Genomic DNA, 22,562 nt, shown 5'->3' with positions numbered 1-22,562 from the left:
AAGGCTTCAATCAGCTCCACAGCGGGCACACAGCCTCCTTAAATTCCCTTTCATATACGCACTCTGCTTAGATTTTAACTTCTTCCTAATTATCTTTTCTTTAAAAAAAGAAATGACACAATTAGGAAGATTACTTTGTAAACCATACCCATTTTAAAACACTCCTAGCATAACATAGTGCTAGTTCGGGGCACTGATATCGTTCGCTCCCACAGATGACACAATTTAGGAAGTGTGCGCGTAGCAAGCACAGAGCTATGAGGGTCTGCAGAACTGCAGCAGAAGCTACAGTGATCCCATTCTTCGCTCTCCTGGGTCATTTTTTTTTCTTTCAAAAGATAAGGAGAGATGAAATGTCCCGGTGGGAGTGTGGGGGATTAAACCTCCGATCTGAACAACCCACACAGTGAGGAGCAAAGTATTACATGCATTAAATATTTCTTAAAGCATAAACTGAGCAGTGTTTAACAGACAGTTTCTGGTTAGTGGTCTGCAAGACTGCATTTTATCAGTGAAGTTAAAGAAAGGTGCCTTATCATAACAAATCATTTGAGATAAAAGAAAGCCTAAAGGGAAAGGGGTAGCCTACAACCTTGTAAAACTGGTACTTAGAAACAAAAAAGGAACTACGTGTTGCTGGGTTAAAAATAGTGCTTACAAAATAGTAATGTATGCCCTTGTTATCATTTACATATGAAAATGCCATATATACAAGTGATACTTGCTTATGGGTTTGTATTTATGGCTTAAATAACAAGAAAGGTTTAAAGGTTAACTCTGGCTTGGATGCCAAATTTCAGATGATCTTAATTTTCTTTTAGATTCATTAGGGTGTAATTTTTGTCAGGATCATGTACAGCTTTCCTAATTGTTTTAAAAACCCAGTATTTGATGTTAGCAAATTTTCTAACAAATTATATTATTTGGGACAAATGTCACTATATATGCAGGCATAATAATACTGTTATAAGATTACAATGTACGTTATAAAACTAATGTACAGGGACGATAAAATGTTTAATCTGAAATATTTTATTTTAAAACGTAGTGCTTGTTATATTTAACACGATTTTCACTCGACATGGCTCGTTTTGATGTTTAAAAAGGTAATAGCTCTCTGAAAATTCATGTATGCAGATGGGATGACACGAAGAGAAAAGTATCAAGATGGCTCAGCCTTATAAATGAAATTGTCTAACATCTCTTAATTTCTAAGAATGCCAAAAACACAGAAGTTTCTTGCAGAGCAATTAGTAGGCTGAGCCACTAACATCATCAAGAGTGCCCGTGGGAAGTCGACACAGATAACCACAGCTCGTCTATTCTCGGGCAGGTTGGGTCTGGGTACCATTTATTTCCCCCTTCTTCAAATAAAAAAATTTAAAAGGTTTCCTTCAGAATGTTCTTTATCAATATCAAATTTAAAAGTATCTCAAAGGAATGTAAAAATAATGGTATCCTGAAAGTCATGAGCAAAACCCCTGTGAGAAAGGCCTGCTATGACATTCTGGTTTAGGAGCAATTAGAGCATTACTGCATTCACAGGGAAGGCTATACTGTTTGAAAATCTTTATAAATAAAAGGTTTCAAATGAAGACTCTCTAATGAAGTACTCATAAACACATATTTATGAAATGTACTACATTTCCAGAGGTAGTTATTATACACTAGGTCTTAAAACAGTTTCATTAGACAGATGGAAAGATTTGCAGTTTTTATACAGTATGAGCCTAGACATAAGACATGAGAACCAAGTCATTTAGGAGCATGCACAACTGTGACAGAAGCCGAGTCCTGATGACCCTGGCAAGCATCTGGAATTCCTTCACCCATGTGTACTGTGAGCTTCCTGGACTCTGAGCTCTGAGCTCTGAGGTTGGCAGCCATCAGCAAGGCTAAGTTCCTGAGCACTTGGGGCGTTCCTGTTTGTGGACATCTGCCAAATTCTCCGCGGTTACACTATCTGTTACCACCCAGGAGTGGCAGTGGGTGAGCCTACTCGGCCATTGTACTAACGCCGAGTTGGGAACGTCTTCTTTCTAGAGATGAAGGGACCAAAATAGAAAAATCATGAAACATACTTAGTTAGCCCTCTTCTGGATTTCTATTCCTCTATGTTTTCTACACAAATGAAATTGCATTTTATAGGAAGACCCTACTTCAATTCGTTCTTTTTGTCATCTTAAAGTACAAACCCACACAAGCCAGTGAACAATGCTTTGCAGAAAGTATACAGCATGCATGACTAAGAGCAGAGCGGCCTGGTGATGCTGCTCATTAGACGTCTGGTCTATTAACATCTTCCTTCCTCTCGATGAACTTCAGCCCCATGTAAAACAGCACCCATTGCTCGCGGGCAGCAGGCTAAGACGGAAGCAGAGAGCTGGCCACTCACAGACCCTGCAGAGATTCAGCGAGGCTATGCTGCACACAGCAGACACTTCATCACACATCAACTACTGTTGGCGTCTGGTGTCTGTCTGCTTCTTATCACTGAATGGTAACGGAGTCAAATGTTTATTGGTCACTTGTCAATATTCGCTAGATATTGCCAGCATTACAGATCAAAGTTACTTAAAGACATCCTCGGGAGTGTAAGACGATAAAGATCAGGTATTGCCTTCATAGAGTCTGAGCAGAAAGTTTTCATCACTGGGTCCTCTGCATTCATGCTGGCCATTTCCGTTAAAGCTTCGGTCTGTAGGGTTTGATTTTTCTCAGCATTACAGTAAAAGCTTGAAAGGCTATTAATTGGAATATGAAAACGTGGTCTTAAACTTGCCATAGGCTCCACTGAGGCCATGACCCCCCTGGAAAACTCACCTGACATAAAAAGTGAACAGGAAGTTAAGGCACACTGTACTTGGTAAAGTACTTAAAGCTCTGGAAGAAACTATGAAGAAAGGATCCTAAGTAACCATTCCTCAAAATGAAACATATAAACACCTTATAGCAGTGAAAGGAGCGCCTGTTGCTCCCTCACCCTCGCGGGGCTTCAGCGGGATGGGATGACGTCACTGGCCCTGCCTGCTTCCGCCACACACTCACTGTTCGCTGCCTCCTTCGTTCCTGTTACAGGCCTGGAAAACCGCTACATTCCACTTTGTAAAACAGAAACCGGGGCACAAAGCTAGCATTTCTATACTGGTATATGAAAAATATACCTGCGTTCTAATTTTTTTCTAGCACTATTCACAAAAGGGAAGATACAGAATCAGCCCAGGGTTCCACAACAAATAAATGGATCAACTGTATAGTTTATATACATGGTAGAGTATTGTTAGCCAATAAAATGCAATATCCTGTCAATAATAATACTCATAAATAGAAAGGGTTAATGTCCTGGCAACACAGATGAACCTGGAGGGCATTATGTTCAGTGAGGGAAGTCAGGCACTGCCAGCCAAAGCCACATGTTTTCAGTCCTGTGTGGCAGTTAAATGAGATGCTTTCGGTAGAGAGGGAATAGTGGTTTTTGCCAGACCTGGGAAGTTAAGAGGAGTGGGTGCCAAAGTTCTGTAGCACAGGGCAGTGGATGGAGTTTCTAGTAGTTCACTATGTGCGTCCAAATCACTAGAAGAAAGGATTCTGACGTTCCCTACACAAGCAGTAGTGTCTGAGGTGATGACATGTTCCTAATTGTCCTTATTCGATCATTACTTACTGCTACTTATTGCATATATGCATGAAAATATTATACTCCAGAAGTATACATAATTACTATGTGCCAATTATAAGTTTTTAAAATACAAAATTCCTAAAAATATGGAGCTATAGTGAGCAACACACATTATCCTGTACAAAGTTGAAAGCACATTTTTCATATTATTTGGTGATTGAACAGGACAATGTATCTGTGAATTTGTCTATGATGTAGCATACACTATGGCCCATGCAGATATCTAATGAATATCTTCTAAGTGGTATGAAAACATACGTTTCCAAGGTTTTACTCCTCTCAGTGTCACATAGGCTGTTTAACTCCTCAGTGTCAGACTGACCACTTCAGCTTTACAGTCAGCTACTTTGAGACTTAAATTTGTTCTACCACCTACTAGATTCTGATCTGAGGAGAATTACCTGCTGTGGGTGTTGTTTTCCAATTTTAAAATGGAGATACTGCCACTTGTTTGACAGTCCCATTAGAGAGCTCTGTGAGTTGACAGGGGCTGGCACATGGAAAGTTTGCTGAAATAGAAGCTGCCATTAGCATCGGCGGCACAGGCAGTGGTGGCAGCAGCGGCGGCGGCAGCAGCAGCAGCAGCACCAATTTTATTGTTTCCTACTTTCCTTTTTTTTTTAATTTATTTTTTTTAATTTTTAATATTTTTTATTACATATTTTCCTCAACACCTGTTTATTACTAAGCTACAATGCACCCTATGGATCTCCTCAGAAAACTTATCTGAGCATTTAGGAATATGACAACACATACAACCACTGGCAGAGTTAAACAAAAGTCCCTGGCATGTCTCTCATGCTAGTCCTTAGATCACAACCACAAGAATTCAAGTTTTCATCCCCCAAAGTATTATTATTATTACTATTATTATTATTCTAAGTTTCCTTCTAAATCAACAAAATCTAGTTTGGGGAAAATCTTTATTTGTGAATTTTGATAAGACGCAACCCTTGGAAGAACAAATCAAGGACACCAAATAAAGGATTATTTTACACTTACTCGAAAAATCTCAAATCATATTGTATTCATATCTGTAATAAATTGATGAATATTGATAATCAAATTTAAAACACATTTAATCGTGTAAATAATGGTAAAGCCTATAAGAGAAAATAAAAATGTTTGATGCCTAGTTGTATACATATATATATATATATATATATATATTCTAGATTTTTTTTTAAAAAGCTATAAACATTTTTTGCAGAGCATAACCGAGGCTCTAATAACAGGATAAATTAGGGTGTAGAATATTGAAAAGTTAATACAGATCATATGAACTAACACTTATTTTATACAAAATTAAAATTCCACACGGTCATAAACTAAAGAAAGAAAAAGATTAGTTTAAGCTTTTAAATATTAAAAGTGAGTTTTTAAAAAACATTTCCTTTTGAATATACTGGGCGATTGAGAAAACTGTTGTTAAATGAGGACCGTCTTTTATGAAATCAGGCTTTCTGTAATTCCATAGTGCTGATGATTTTATTAAATGGAGGCTTTGGGCACTAAGAGAAAGATAAACTATTTGCTGAATTTTGTATTTTCCAATTTACAATGTAATATGAACTTTAAGGAAATATGATCACAGAATGCAGTTGTGCTAGAACAGGATAGCTACAACATTTGAAAATGAATCCTTCTGAAAATAACTTCCTAAATTACTCTTAAAGTTATTCAAGGTTTCATAAGTTGATGTTTTGAGCTTTAAAATGAAATGGCCCTGTTTACACACTGTAGTACAATGCTCTATGAAACTAAGTATTAAAAGGTAAAGGACTCTTTAATACAAAATTTAGGTTTTTCTAAAATTAAAATGTGGATTTTTTGGAATTAACATGAAAATTTTTCAGATCTCTCTCTTAAAATTCTATATGTAAAGGGACTTATTTTAAAACAACAAACGCAACAGATAGATTTGGCTTGAAAAGATAACAGCCTAATGTCTTACCAGCTTCCACTGAGAGGAAAGTGGGTCTTTTAATATTGGACTTTGACATAAACACATACTTTTCTTTGTAAAATGCTTTTCTGCATTATTTTAATCGGCTAGTCCTGGCTTTGAAGAAACGTGATTTTATGCTACGTGATAGAAAGCATTTATTTGCATCTCATCTAAATTATTCACAATACTCCAAGGCTTCCATGCTCTCCCAGTTAGTACAATTTATTTTTCTACACATTTCAGTGGCAAGCAATGTTATTTAGGCTCTAACCTGGCATGCTACCACCTCTGGCCCACCCTGGAGCCCCTCCATTGCAAAGGTCTCCAGGTGCAGTTTGGGTAGCTGCAGGGTGAAGTCACTCCTAGTCGCTGCAGTCCGTGACAGTGAGATCTGATCTCTGACCTAAAGGGGGGAAAAAAAACAGCATCAATGGTAATTCCCCTTCAGACACATTAACTGGGATGAACTGGGTCCCCTTGAGCCCACTGAGTGGACTTGCATTGATCGCTGGACCTGAAATCCATGAATAAATTTAGGACTAATTGATTTTTCGTTGCAAATAAATCTCTAATTCAGAGTGCTGGGGGAGAATGTTAAGAAGAAAAAGCATCCTCCTGCTTGAAATGAAGAGGGGAGACGAGGCACAGAAGCCTTCTGATCAAGATGCTTTGAATTATTCCTTCACAGCTCCACTCGGAAAATGGGGGGGGAGGGGGACACAAAATCAAAAGCAAGCTGCAATCCCCTATTATCACTCTCTTAAAAGCGTGTTTAACTGACATTAGATCATGCATGTTGTACATGATAGTTACTAGGGACTGGGTTTTGAAAAGAAACTTCACTAGCACAGACTCTGGAATAAGAACAAATACACTCAACACAAAAGGGGACTTCAAAATACACAAGTACAGGGTTTATTCGGCCTGCTCGGTCTTCCAAAACTGTAGAGCTTAATTAAACTTAAGTCTTAGCAATAAACTCATGGAAACTGGCTTGGTCACAAAACCTCTAAATAAGATAACAGAAATAAAATCAGTAGCATTTGTACTAGAGTTTAAGTATTCAGAAAGGTAAGGACACAAGCTTGTCCAGATGGAGTTCTAATTCCAAGCTCCTGTGGGCAGTTGATATCACACTGCCACCTTCTGGACAAATCAGCACACGCACAGCAAATACAAAGAAACTCCAGCCCTTAGGAATTCTGCACTCAGGTTTGCATTTAAGATAAAGTTCTCGTTTTTCATCAGTCAGCTGAGTAAGAAGAGGTTTTTTTTAAATATAATTTTATTTGTAATTCATTTTTTACACTCCATATTCCAATCCCCGCCCCTCCCCTCCCACTTTCCAACTGCTCCACATCCCACACCTCCTCCCCACCACACCCTGTCTCTCCATGGATGCCCTCACCCTCCACCCCATCTGACCTCTAAACTCCCTGGGGTCTCCAGTCTCTTGAGGGTTAGGTGCCTCATCTNTGAATGAACACAGACCTGGCAGTCCTCTACTGTGTGTGTTGGGGGCCTCCTATCAGCTGGTGTACCCTGCCTAATTGGTGGACCAGTGTTTGAAAGATCTCAGGGGTCCAGATTAATTAAGACTGCTGGTCCTCCTACAGGATTGCCCTTCTCCTCAAATTCTTTAAGTCTTCCCTAATTCAACAACAGGGATCAGCTGCTTCTGTCCATTGGTCGGGTGCAAATATCTGTATTTCTCTTTCAGCTGCTTGTTGGGTCTTTCAGAGGGCAGTCATGATAGATCCCTTTTTGTGAGTGCTCTATAGCTTCAGTAATAATGTCAGGCCTTGGGACCTCCACTTGAGCTGGATCACACGTTGGGCCTGTCACTGGACCTTCTTTTCCTCAGCTCCTCTCCATTTTTATACAGAAATATTTTCTAACATTTCATGGGTTTCAGTAGGTTTTTAAATCTTTTTTTTTTTTTTTGCTATCATATATTTAACAAATACTATAAAACTACCTTACACCGTTTTGGGATTTGGCTCAGTGATTAAAGAGCTTACCATGCAAGCGTAAGGGCCTGAGTTTGGATGCCCAGCACCTGTGCAAAAACCAGGCACAAGCTGGAGGTGGGAACGGTGGAGTCCTGGGAGTCTCTGGCCACTCAGTTCAACCAATCCAGAGCTCTGAGTTCAGTGAGAGATCCTAACCCAGAAAGTGCAGGGGTTTTGAGGGGCAGGGGGGTCAAAGGAAGATGCTGATTTCAGCCTCTGGCTTCCAGGCCCCTGTACAAACACATGTGCACATGCAAACACACAGAGATCTCTTTGACACACACAAACATACAAAGATCATACACACACATACACATACAATCTAACAGCCACATGACAGAGTTTTTATGAAGAAGCACAGAAGCACACATCAAGAATGGTGTTGAGTATATAAAATAAGGCTAACCGTCAAATGAATCCACTTATATGTCTTGTTCTATCAAACATCTCAGCTCTAACACTGTAACTCATCCCTGTAATCCCAGCACACCCATGCTGAGGCATGAGATCACAAGCGCCAGGCCAGCCTGGGATACACAGCAAGTTGAAGATCAACCTGGACTATACAGCAAGACCCTGGATCAATCAATTGATCAATCAATCAATCAATCGATCAATCGATCAATCATTCAATTAGTCAGCGAAATAAATAAACTGTCTCTTTTTCTATTCTACTTGGGCAAGCTGTAAAACTGTTGGAAATATTTACTACTATACAAAATCAGTTAGATGTAAAACACAGACATCTCACGGATTGTCATATACTGTAGGGTTTTTTTTCTTAAACCAGCAAACACCCATAAACAAAGACATCTTCAATTGTTCGTGCTGATATATGGGTGTAAGTAAGAGTCCTGTCTTCACAGGCTAGTCCTGAGTTTTCCTGTCAGGCAGTGACTGTGAGAGGAAGTGCAGCAAACATGGCCGGGAATGTCTCACAGACCCGTGGGCGCTTCGTGCTCCCTGCAGATCTCATTCATGGTGTGTGCTGTATTTCTAACAGTACTTTCCAGTCTTCTATTGCGATGAAAACTCAACTGCACAAAGTAAACTATATTTTACAAGTACCACTGCCTCCAGCTGTAACTTTCTTGGGTATGTGTACCTTCTTCCTTCCTCTTCTGTCACCAGTGATCGCTCAGATAAAAGAAAACATTAATGTGGATTAAGGTACTGAGAATTTATCAACATCAAACCACTGGTGTTTTGCCTTCTACCCTTCTGAACCATAGTCAATAGATCTAAATATTTTACTGCACCCTGGCCAATTCATTGTTTGATGTTTAAAAACTCACCCAGAATCAAAGAAAATTTATTAAATTTGAGCCCCCAAATGAGATACTATTAGCTTTGAAAGTCAGGTTTAACTGTGGTATTGATGATTCTCTTTTTTCTGTGACAAAATTCACTAGGGGATTCCTGGATGTCAAAGTACAAAAGCAGATTGCTAATACGGGCATGGAGGGGGGACAGTTCCACGCAGGTGCAACTCAGGACAGTGCCAGCACAGGGACATCTTTAACTCAAGGGGCACTGAGTACCAGCCTGCCCCCAGGAGGCTTGGCATACAGTGAGCAGAGAGCCACCTCCAACATTCCCTAATAAAGCCTTTGAGTGTTTGAAACTTGAGCACTTTCAGGCCCGCAGGCAGTTTGTCCTTTAGTGCCTCGGCCCCACTAATCCTGAAGCTGTGCAAGCGCTCTCCTAGCGTGCTTCGCTTGACTCGCACGTGAAATACGTATAATTCGTTAAAAGTTGAAAGTTTCCGTGCTACCGAGATACAGTGACCCAGGACAAATCACAGACACTGCACCACAAGTAGCTCCACTACAATTCTAAAAGATTTTCCCCCACTTTTAAACTATACTGAAACTTGGAAAGGTCTCTAAAAATGTTCTTCAAATGGCTATAGAAAGTTTTTAGAAAAAAAAAATCTTGAAAAAGGATTGTGTAGGATTTCTTTTATCTTGATGGATAAAGAGAGTAAAACCATCAAGCTGGGAGTATATGAATAACTAGCACCAGCACGGGCAAAAGAAATAGCAATGCTGAAAAGAAGCTGCCGCCGTGAGGGGCAGCAAGGGAGAGAGGACACAGGGTGGGGGGATGGCGGCTGAGAAAGGTGCTGCTGAGGGTGGGTGAGCCTCTGGGTAACGGAGGGGATTGACTCACCGAACAGCCAGAGAGGACTCTCACCTGCTGCTGCTGGCTCTGCTCCCCAAGGGAACAAAAAGACTCAGCACCAAGTGACTAAGAGGCCTTTTCAATGCAGATAATGTGGAATTTCCATAGAAACGTGCCCACTGGTCACAAAGTTACTCTCTTCCGGAAAGAGAATCTAAAGCACGTTTCTAACTACCGAAATTTTTGAAATAAAATTAGAAAAATAAAACTATTTTTTCTAGAAGGCATTCACTTTTTAAAGTTCCTGTTTTAATATAAATTGGAATATAAAAATCAGTCACATGTCCATGGATTAAATAATAATCTCAAAATGGGCAGTGGTGGTGCGTGCCTTTCATCCTAGAACCTGGGAGCCAAAGGTGGGAGATTACTGAGTTCTGGGGTAGGCTGGTCCAGAATAACCAGGGATACACAGAGGAACCATGTCTCAACAAACAAACAAACAAACAAACAACAAAAAAGACAGACAGACAGACACACACACACACATACATACATAGTCACATAGATAGATACATAGATAGACAGACAGACAGATAGATATAATCTCAAAAGCCAGTCTTGAATTCTATCTACTTCATTGATTGTGCTACGATAACAACTATATCCCTTTTTACTCTTACTAAAGGCATATAAGATCTTTTACATACTTCAAACTGCTTAATGATTCATTTTTAGTTAATTAATTTATTTTAATTAACACTCAGTGAATGTTTTACATTTTATATATTACATAACATAAACAGTGATATTTTAAATATTTTTAAGATTTTTTTATTTTGTTTTTAAGTATATGTATTTGTGTGTCTATGCATGTGTGAGTATGCGTGCTCACAGAGCCCACAAGAAGGCATCCCACAGGGCCTCCTGACCTGGTCCTCTACAAGAGCCGAATGAGCTCTGGCCTGCTAAGCTGTCTCTCCAGCTCCCACGTGTCTAGAGTATGTTGAAAAAGAATAAAAGAAAGTAGCTATATTACTTCTGCTCTGGAATTTTAATTTTTAGAGAGAGAAATTTATTTTTCTCTTACTGCTGACCTTTAAAAAGTGGTAAGTCATAAGGCACAAGAGACAAAGAAACTCTAAAGTTTCAAGATACTGTTGTGAAAAAACTGTCTCTATGTGACTGTCTTTTAAACTATTATAATAATTTGCTTCTATTCGCGGCCTCATGAGATTCACAGGTCTAATCCATTTCTGCTCTTCTGGTAACTGTTAGATACAAACTACCACTGTTCTTTCTAACTTCCTTCACTTCTATCTTAATACAAAAAAAAAAATGATTTATGCCAGATATTACCATCTACAGGATTGGTCATTTCTAGAATATCACTTAGCTAATCATTTATCATACACAACTATAAATCCTTCTGGACTCCATATATACTGTGATGGTTAGTTTTATGTCAAGTTGACTCAAGTTAGAGTCATCTGAGAAAAGGATGAAAATAATTCCTCTGTAAAATTTGACAGCAGGCAAGCCTGTGGAATATTTGCTTGATCAATAATTGATGTGGGCGGGCCCAGTCCACTGTGGGTGGTGCTAAACCCTAGGTCCTGGGGTGTGTAAGAAAATAAAGTGAGCAAGTTAAAAGGAGCAAGCCAGTAAGAAGTGTTCTCCCATGGCCTCTGCTTCAGTCACTGCCTCTGGGTTCCTGCCTTGGCTTCTTTCGATGGACCGTGACCTAGATTACATAAGTCAAAAATTCCCCCTGACTCTACCTGCCCAAGATGCTTTTGTTTGTGGTATCTTACCTCAGTCATAAAAAGCCAAAACAAGCCAGAAAACTTAGAGATTACAAATAAGAACTAATATAAATAAATAAAAAATAAGAGAACAAAAATAGACAAGAGCACATATAAGAAGATGTCTGGAGACACTCTGCATCCTGAATGCCTGGGAAAGAAACTAGTGTTAGGACTTTCTCCTCTCTTCTTAATTTATTACATTGTCTTTTTCAATTTATCACAAAATATTTATTGGGTAATACTGGATTACAGGATATTGTGGGACTCATTCCCATCTTTTTAAATTTCTTATTTATTTTCATTTTTATTTATTCCTAGAATCTACCTAAAACCTTTATTTTAATATATTATGGCGTACATTGTTTCAAAATAAACCTTTTACTATAGGATTTCCAAAACACAGTCTCACAACTATAATTAATCTTCAATCTTAGCATCCCATGTCCAAGGAAAACATATCTTCCAGACACAACAGGACTCACACACATATGAACTCAAAGTCTGTGATCACATGCCCAGGACCTGCACAAGTTCAAATCAAACAAATTCCCATTGTGGAGAAGGAGACGTAGACATGGAGCCAAGCTCTTATCAAGAAGTTGTTTGTAACTGACAGCTCCTGGGAAAGGGAGGAATCCATTTTCTCCACAGGTTTATCAACCACACCTCAGGGCAGGTTCCATACCCAACAGTTGGCCAACACGAAACAGAGACCATAGGTTTCTCTGTGCTTTTTGTTTTGTTGTGTTGTGTTGTGCTTTGTTTTGTGTTTTGTCTTATTGGAATTTTTAAACTTGTGTACAATAATTTTCAAAATGTTCATATGTGTTTTGTGAGACCCTGTTTAATGGAGAGAGAGAAAACATGAAGTTTGGTGGGTAGGGAGGTAGAAGGATCTGGGAAGAGTTAAGGAGGAGAAAGATGTATTATACAAAAAAATTGAATAGAAATATATTAATTTAAAAAAAACAGTTTTGCACTAAGAAACTGAAATGAAGAATATATAACATCCTTATTCTTTTCAGTGTAGCAAGTCATTCTTTTATCCCCCTTACCCTACACTCCTCCTCCTGGTGCATTTGTGTGTAGGTGAGAGAGAGAGAGAGAGAGAGAGAGAGAGAGAGAGAGAGAGAGAGTTAGTTATTGTTCTCAAAAAAATGTGAAATAATTTACAATCCCTAAACCATGATGGCCCAAGAAGCAAACAGTCCCCTGGCCCATACTTACTTTAAGACCTTAGCAGTCTCTCAGCAGAGACAAGCACTCTGGTGGCACTACAGCAAGTACAGACTTTTTTAAGTCACAAAGCAGGAGGTGAGAAACTAGCCTTGACCTGCAACTTGCAAAGCTAGAACTCTTCAATACTGCCAGCTGCTGTCACCAGAAATGAGGCAAAGTCAGCACTAAAACTATTTCCACTGTACAGCTACATCCCAGCTAAACCACCATCCAATACAGCTACATCCCAGCTCAACCATCCTACAGAACAGCTACATCTCAGCTGAACCATCCTACAGACCAGCTGCATCACAGCCCAACCACCATCCAGTACAACTACATCCCAGCCGAACTATCCTCCAGTAAAACTGCATCCCAACTCAACCATCCTACAGAAAAGTTACATCCCAGGTACAGATATAAAAAACTGATCTCTTGAATCAACCCATCAAGCTGGCCACATCCTGTTAACGATCTGAAAAACTGAATAATCAGATCAAATTATCAAGATGGACAGTTGGGTGGCTTGACCATTTTACACAGGTACAAGGCAGCAAGAAAACCAGGCTGCCATACAAAGAAGCCTAAAAACCCAAATTTGAAAACAGACAAATCTGTTTACAAGTTCTTAAAGGCTTCCACAAAGAGAGGTTTTTTTTTTCTCAGAATAATTTTTTTTAATGAGACACATGCACATTGCTAAGTATATGTGAATGGCACTGTCTTACTCTTGGTTGTCAAGGTTCTAAGTCCCTCCTGTCATCATCCAGCTGGCTGTGCCTTTCAGCCGATCTTTAGGAAACAGGTTCTTTAAAAAAATGAGGCTACAGAGTTCAAAGATCATAAGTAATATGTAGCTAGTCATTGACGAGCCACTAATGACTGGCTTTTCAGAGGCAACTTTTAAAGTACAATCAGTTTCATAAGTTAAAAATGATCTCATAGTCTTTTCACTCCTTTTAATTTCCTGACAGACCAATAATATTATTGACCAATAATATTGCATCATAATGTATCCTGGTCAGCACTTTGGTGAGAGCATTATACAATCACATTGAAAGGCCTGGCCGTGCAGTGCTTTCTTCAGCCATATCTGGACTTGCTCCCTTTCATTCCCCAGTATACCCTAAATAGACCTGCAGCATAGTCAGACTGGTCATTACCTGTACTGTTAGCGCGCCTCTTTCCTAGAGGTACTCTCTCGCCACTGGCTCTAGGCTTTTTCCATTAGCTATTGATTAGGCAAAGTAAATGCAGATGTTATTTTTAGCAATCAAATAAACACAATAGATGGCAGTACCATCAAGGCTTAGAGTGGATTATGGAAATAGCTTTTGTTATGTTTAGACACTCGACGATGGTAAAGTTTGACTCATTCAGCAAACATCTGTTAAGTACCAGGATGGTGATGGATGCTGTGGATATAGAAGTCGGGAGACAGAATTCCATCCCTCAATGACTTCCAGCTCCAGTGGCATAATTAATCTCTCAGAGTGTGTTTTCCAGCCTCTCATTTATCCACAGTGGTTTGTTCTCCTGTCAGTTGCTTTCCCACCTTCTCTCTCTGCCAGAATATCATGCTAATCAATCTTAGACCTTTATCTAGCACTCACTTCCCCGAAGGTTCAAAAACATGTCCTGCTGGTTATTCCACATTACTAAACCAAGTACTTGAAAAGTAAACTCCTTTCCCCCTTAAAGGTAGACACATCTAATTAAATGGGACCTCCCATCACACAGACTGTCACTCTCAGACCTTCTCACCCCAATGCGCCATTTTGCTAAGTTTTGCATCTTACATCACCTACCATCAATAGCCTGATCCATGTCTTCCCAGCACTCATGTAGCCTAGTGGCCTCCTAATAGAACTCTACCCACAAACTCACAACTCTTAAACATTAAGCCCCATCTCTTATGCTGTCCTTGCATGTGATATACACTGATAATATCTGGCTGTTTATGCTTTTATGAACTTGCTTACGTCAGTATGTCTTTTTTCATTTCCTTCATACCACAAGGACCCATCAACCAAGGCACATACTAATCTTCTAACAAGCCTTCAGGTAACCCCTGGGATGCCTCACATTTGGATAACTATATGGATGTGCAAGGCCACATGTATGGATGAGTATTCATCAAGGAATGCTTGAATTAGCATGTCTCATTGTTGAGGGAGACACTATGATTGGTGTATGGCTGAAGGAAATCCAATCGATGGTCTCAGGAGAAACTCAGAAGAAGAAAATAATATGAAAAAGGATGAAGATAATGCACAGAACTTATGGAACACCACAGACAGAGACAGAGAGACAGAAAAGTATGCAAAGAGAGACTAGGAAGCAAAAGCATCCAAAAAGTCTGAAAGTTATCCCAAAACTATAATATATGGGAGCAATAACGATCATATCTCATTGTATGCCTGTACAAAATTATCAGAAATGAAGGAAAAATATTTTAAGGGTATAATGGTAGACAACTTCAAATTTCTGGAGGATGAAAGAGATATCCTGACCAAGGAAGGTAAATACTCAACAACGATGAGATCGAATAAATCCACAATGAAGCATGTTTATAACTAATCATCCGAATCAGGGAGAATATTAAAGGCATCAGGAGAAACATGACTTGGCATAAACGAGGTAACGTCTGCTACACGAGCAGCACATTTTTCAGAACCTTACGGGCCACAAGGGAGCAGAATAATATCTTCAAAATGCTAGCCTAGAATATTATCCTTGGCAAAAATGGATTTGAAAATCATAAAGACACAAAGACCTCCCTGGTAAACAAAGGCTCTGAGACTTCATCACCACTAGACTTACAGGAAGTGCTTTTAAAAGTTCTTCAAGGAGAAACAAAACAATGCAGGCTAGAGAGATGACTCAGCAGTTAAAATCATTTGGTTTTCACACAGAGGATGTGGGTTTGGGTCCCAGCACCCACATGGTGGCTCACAAATATTAGGAGCCACGCACGTGGTGCACATGCACATATGCAGGCAAAATACTGGGGCATATAAAATAAGTAAATCTAAAAGGAAGTTTAAGTTCTTTTTAGAAAAAAATACTAAAATGGCCCAGGAACATGTAAAATTTATAAGCAAGGAAAAATATATATAATACAATAGAGAACTACGTTTCATTATAATGTTAGTGAATAATATTTTATATTGAATGTAAAAGTTAAAAGACAACTCTTTAAAATAGCCATAATGAAGAAATGATACTTAACTCCTAAAAAGAGAAGTTAATTATTATATAAAATGGGGTAAGGAAAAATATAATATGAATATATTATAATATTCATATTTTATTACAACAATATTATATGTTATATGTTATCATATTTTATAACATTATAAGATTGTATATTATATAATATATTATTATAATATAATAAAATGTAATATAAAATAGGATGAGGGAAAATAAACATGCAGAATTTCTATATGCAAATCATTGGCTTATAATTATATAGAAGTTCAATAGCAACCATAAACAAAATATCTGTGTTGTTTTGATTGAGAATGGCCCTCATGAGCCTGATAAAACTATCTCCTGAGAGGCTCTGCCAGTGCCTGGAAAATACAGAAGTGGATGCTCACAGCCATCCACTGGACAAAGCATTGGGTCCCCAATGAAGGAGCTGGAGAAAGGACCCAAAGAGCTGAAAGGGTTTGCAACCCCATAGGAGGAACAAAAATATGAACTAGCCAGTACCCCCAGAGCTCTCTGGGACTAAACCACCAACCATAGAAAACACATGGTGGGACTGGTGGCTCTAGCTGCATAGGTAGCAGAGGATGGCCTAATCAGTCATCAGTGGGAGGAGAGGCCCTTGATCCTGTGAAGGTTCTATGCTCCAGTATAGGGGAAATGCCAGGGCCAGGAAGAGGGCTGGGGAGCAGGGGGAGGTGGGGAGTGGGTAGGGGATTTTCAGAGGGGAACTAGGAAAGGGTATAACATTTGAAATGTAAATAAAGAAAATATCTAATAAAAAAAGGAACTTTTTTTAAAAAGAATGTAAAAAGAGAGAGAGAATGGACCTCATGGAGTTGTTTTGAATGCCTGATCCCTAGTTGGTGGAACTGTTTAGGGAGGATTAGCAATTTTGGTCTATTTGAAGGCAGTGTCTCTGGGGATGAGCACTGAGGCTTCAACAGATGTCAGCCATTTGCGGCAGTCCTTGCTGCTTCCTGCTTGTGGTCCATGATGTGCACTCTCAGCTGTGCCCAACACCACTCCTTTGCTGCTCTGCCATCATGGACTCTAACCCTCTGGAACCAGACGCCCAACCAACGATATTCTTTCATAAGTTGCCTGAGTCATGGTGCTTTATCATAGCAATAGGAAAATAACTAGTGCAGTACCCATACAAATTACCCAAAAGAAGATAAAATCATCAAAGTACATAAAAAATAAACACAAAAACAAAAGAAGTAAGCAAGAGAGAAAAATAAATTACACACAAAAAATTAACAATATGATAATAACAAATATTTTCTTACCAGTGATTATTTCAAGTATAAATGAATTAAACTTCCCAATCAAAGTTGCTTAATGGACTAAAAACAAGATACAGCATATTCTACTTATAAGGTGTTCACTTTATATTTAAGCTCACATGCAGACTGAATATGGAAAAATAGAAAAAAATAAATAAATAGTAAATAAAATAATGTAACTGTATTGTATAAAATAGACTGTAAGTCAAACACTCAGAAGAGATAACATAGGAACTAATATGAATCTATTCATCAAAGATTACTAGATATAAATACTACATACATTTAATATCAAAGTACTTACAAAACAAACATTGACAAAGCTAAATGAAAAAAAGCAATACAATATGAGACCCCACTACCTTACTTACAGCAATGAATAGAAGAGATGGTTAACAGAGAAACAGCAAATAAGAACGCCACCACAGACACACTGTCCCAACAAATACATGCAGAACATTCCCAAATAGCAGCAGATGCACATTCGTCTCAAATATATGTAGGTCAGTGTCTAAAATATATCACATCAGGTCACAAACTAGTCTTAAGAAATGTGAGAATCTAAAATCAAATGTCTTTCTCTTAGAAGAAACCTCAGAAAGCTTAATGAACTCACTGCATCACGGCACACAAGCTCCACACAACTAAAGGAACAATGAACAGAATAAAAACGTAATCTGTGGCTCACGAGAAATAATTATAAACCTGAAGTCTGCTAAGGGGTTAACTTCTAAAATACAAACAACTTGATGGCAGTGAAACAATCTAACTCAATGACCTGGCTGAAGAAGGATATCATTTGAAACATAAATGAATAAAATGATTAATATAAAATAAAAGTAGGCCAACGGTTTGAATAGACTCAAAAATGACCAACAAACATCTGAAGAGGTAGGTGATCAGTGTGAGTGATGGGGAAAGTTTTAAAGGTTACAGTGAGATGCCACTGTAGAAATTTTCCTCAAAAATTAAAAAGAGAACTGCTATATGATCCAACAACCCCACTTCAGAGCATTTATCAAAAGAATGGAAGTCAGAATCTCTAAGAAATATTTACACTCCAGTGTTCATTTTAGCACAATTTACAATAGGCAAGCTGTGTAAGCAAATGAAAGTTGTCTCAACAGATGAATGAAAAAGAAAATGTCATATCCACACAACAGAATGCCACTGAGGCTTTAAAAAGAAGCTTATCATGCAGTGTGCAGCTCACAAGATGACAAACCCCACACAGCATTCCGTGGTGTGAGGTACGATACAGTGTAAACTCACAGAGGCTGATGTAGAACAGTGGCTAACCAGCTTACCTCAGTTAAGCTCTGTCAACTTAACGTAATCTAAAGTCATTTGGGAAGAGAAAACCTCAGGTAAGAAAATATCTCCCCATCAACCAGACCTGCCTATAACAAGTCTCTGGAGCGTTTTTCATTAATGACAAATGTAGGAGGGCCTGTCTGGGAGGGTCTATCCTACTGTGGGCAGTACCAACCCTAGGCAGGTGCTCCTGAGCTGTGTAAGGAAGCAAATAGAGCAAGGCAGGAGGAGCAAGTCAATGGAAAATGCCCCTCCACGGTGTCTGCTTTAGTTCCTGTCTCTAGGTTCCTGACTTGAGTTCTTTCCCCACCTTCCCTTTGTGATGGGCTATGAGTGGGACCTGTAAGCTGAAATAAACTGCTTTTGTCATCATGGTCCTTAGCACAGCAATAAAAAGGTAACTAAGAAAGAAATTAGGCCCAGGCTGTGAAGTATTGCTGTGACAGACTTAACCATGTTCTGGGCAAGGTAGTAGTAACATTTAATCTTTGAGCTAGAGAAGCCATGAAGTGCTCAGAGCCCAGTGACTTACTCTGAAACTTGGAAGACGAGAATGTGAGGAGCAACAGAGGCCTGGTTTGTGAGGTTTCAGAGGGAAGTTTTAGTCCCATAATGATGCTACTGAGGCCATTTGATAGTTTGTGACTCTGTGGTTCTGAGATCTGGGATGGACTTGATGTAAAGGCCTCCTTCCTGAGGACGAGCTTTTATGGTACCAGAAAGCTGCATGCAAAGGAGAGGACAACCCAGCTCTAGGATGCCTTCTGAACCAGAAGAACCAGCCTAGCATAATAACCCTTAACAGTGGTGAGAATAGCTTGGTGGTGGCCAACAACTCTCTGATTGGAATTAAAGTCCACTCAACAAGAGAGAAACCAAGCTTAGTGCTGAAAACCTAGCCAGTTATCATGGGCTAGTGAAGCATCATGTATCTTGGAAGAGAACCTACAACCACTACTTTACTAAACCAATATAATCTACAGCTACACTCTAAATATTCATCCCTATACCTGTAGATAACTTCTCTTTGAAGCAGATGGAAACCATTATAGAAAACCACAGCTGACCAAGAGCTGCGGAGCCCAGTTCCAACTGCCACACCTCTAACACAGCTTTGTATCTGAGGCTCAGGGGTCACTGCAGAATCGGGGCAGGGGTACAATAAGAGCCAGGGAAACAGAAAATTTGCTGTGATATCATGTCTCTAGAAATGTCAGAGAAGATACACCTGTAAGGTCTCACCAACATGACTGCCTAAGCATCAGTTGAGAAAGGATAACACCAGTAGCCACACGATTGTGGAAGAGGAAAGAGTATAAGCCTCAACCATCAAGAAAGAACCATAGGAAGCTACTGAATCCTGAGAAAGAGAGAGAGATTCTACCCCAGGGAGGAGCATATGTCCAAATGGTCATCTCTGAAAAAACACACGAACGTAACATTACACACAATACACACATATACATACACATTAAAGACTGAATTTGAAAGAGGGCAAGGTGGAATATAAGAGAAGTGAAGAAAGGGAAGGAGAAATATGATTATATTATAATCTCAAAAAATTAAAATATATAATTAAAAATAAAATAAAGGAAAATGTGGTTCTGATAGGCTGGGGCTGAAGAATTAGCTGTAATAAACAAGAAATCAGAACCAGTGAAGTGAAACCTTTGCTTTGCTGGGACAATAGATGCTGTCTAATGCTGTGAAATTAGTGGTGATTAACATGAGACCAGCATCACTGAGGTGAAATTTTCTAGGTGTATTCTCTCAAGGTCAGCACACAGAGACTGTGGTCCAGAAGTGGCAGAGGTTACACCATGTTCTGGCAGCGGAACTAGGTAATGTGTAATAGTTTAACAGGTGACTGGTTCTGAAGACATGAAGGGGTCATAGAGCGCAGCTGAGGCTTGTCATGTGAGAGGGCAGAAGAGGCCTTTAGTAAAGGCGTGGCCTCAGTTGCAGCAGCAACCCCAGGATTGAGGGAGGCATGGGGAGAGGGTGAGGCTTGACACCAAGCAGCAGGATCAGAGTCCCTGAGAGAGCACAGGAGAAGCTAGTGATGAAGGTACAGGCCAGTCACAACAGAGAGACCCACATACAGATATAATTATGCAGTGACCGCCAAAGACATCAGCAGCTGTTAGCAGAGCCAGTCTGGGATGCAGGCAAGCCGTTGTGTGCTACAAATAGAAGAGCTGGAGAAATGGAGCCCACTGGAGCCTAGAGGATCATGAATGAGTCCCAGATGACCAGTGGGGAGCCTAAATGCTGTTGAGTTTTGGTTTTATTTTGTTTCGATTGTGACTATACTCTGCTTCTTCCCTCTTTGAGCAGGAATGTAGGGGACTTGTTTTTATTTTACAGGAACCAGCAGTTAAGAGGTTCTGGAATTTGAGCGATTTGGAAATATTACCGAGATTTCAGCTATCTTAGACAAGGCTTGGGTATTTCAGAGAGAGTCTTTGTACTTCTGAGGTTGAATATTTTAAAGTGTTTGGATTTTAAGTTTTTCATATAAAAATGTTTGAATTTTTAAAGCCCATGAGACTTTTAAAAATTGGAATGTTTAATATGAGAGCTTAGAGATGAACAAGAGAGGAAAGGTTAAGGTTTCACAGTTATCAGACTGTGTGTCAAGTTGACAATGTGACAGTTGTCCTTGTTAGTTTTTTGTCAGATTGACACAAGTTAGAGTCATTTCAGAATCAAGATTGTCAATTAAGCAAAGTTTCTGTCGAATTGACCTGTATACACACCTATGGGACTTTTCCTATGGGATTAATGATTGATGTGGGCAGTGCTGACCCTGGTCAGGTGGTCCTGAGTTGTCCTGAAAAGTCGGATGGAGCCAAGCAGTAGTAAGCAACATTCCTCCAAGGCTTCTGTTCCAGGTACTGCCTCCAGGTTCCTGCTCTGGCTTGCTTTTATGATGGACTGTGATCAAGATATATAAGTTGATATAAACCCTCTCCTCCCCATATTGCCTCTGGTCATCGTCTTTCTCACCACAATGTAAACCCTAAGTAATGCATAGCTGAAAGAGTGAGAAACAAGAACCTGCTATTCAGTGGGAACAGGCACAAGTTGATCAATATGCATCTGGAAGCTGGAAACTCTTTTGCTCCTACAATTAACATAGTTGTATTGTACATTAAATCTATTTGGGGAGTTGAGATGTTAGTTAGCATTCTTATTGCAACAAATGTAATTACTTTAATGATGGAAAATCTTTTAAGCTCCAAGAAAAAGTAAGTTGAGAATATATTGCCACTAAAGCTGTACAGTCAACAATGACAAGGGTATCTTTCTAACTAAGATGAAAGGACCCTAGATAATAACTAAGCTCCATGAGAAGAAATTTTTAAAATTCGAAGACTTTGCAGAATTGAATGAAATTGAAAACACAGCATATCCAAACTTATGGGACATGATGAAGGCAGTTCTAAGAGGCAATTGCCTAGAATTAAGTACATAAAAAAAAAAATGGAGCAATCTCATACTGGTAATATAATGGTACAACTAAAAGCTCTAATTAAAAAAAGAAGAAGAAATAACAGCCATAAGGAGTAGACAACAAGAAATAAACTCAGGGATGAAATCAATAAAATAGAAACAAACACAAAAAATACAAAGAATCAATGAAAAAAAAGAGAGAATTGGTTCTCTGAGAGAATTGATAAGATTGACAAACCCTTATCCAAATTAAGTAAAAGGTGGAGAGAGAAGATCCAAAGTAACAAAACTAGAGATGAAATAGGGTCATGACAACAGACACTGAGGAAATCCAGAGAATCATAAGGACATACTTTAGAGAGGTATAGTCCACCAAATTGGAAAATCTAAGATAAAAATGGATAATTTTTTCAATAGATACCACTTACCAAAATCAAGATCAAATAAGCAATTTATTTTTTTTTAATTTTTAATATTTTTATTACATATTTTCCTCAA

General features: G+C 39.0%; 1 protein-coding gene across 1 annotated transcript in view; it reads right to left on the bottom strand.

Annotated features, from left to right (window-relative positions):
* Ccdc171 (coiled-coil domain containing 171) overlaps positions 1-22,562 on the bottom strand; it is a 349,604-nt gene that overhangs the window by 90,949 nt on the left and 236,093 nt on the right. Inside the window, exon 23 of the mRNA XM_021161203.2 lies at positions 5,899-6,030. Coding sequence (XP_021016862.1) covers positions 5,899-6,030 — 132 coding nt within the window. The remainder of the gene's footprint in view (positions 1-5,898; positions 6,031-22,562) is intronic.

This window comes from Mus caroli, chromosome 4 (assembly GCF_900094665.2).
Source record: "Mus caroli chromosome 4, CAROLI_EIJ_v1.1, whole genome shotgun sequence".
NCBI lineage: Eukaryota > Metazoa > Chordata > Mammalia > Rodentia > Muridae > Mus > Mus caroli.
Note: the sequence above shows the minus strand (reverse complement) of the source record. Positions and strands in the feature narration are given on the sequence as shown.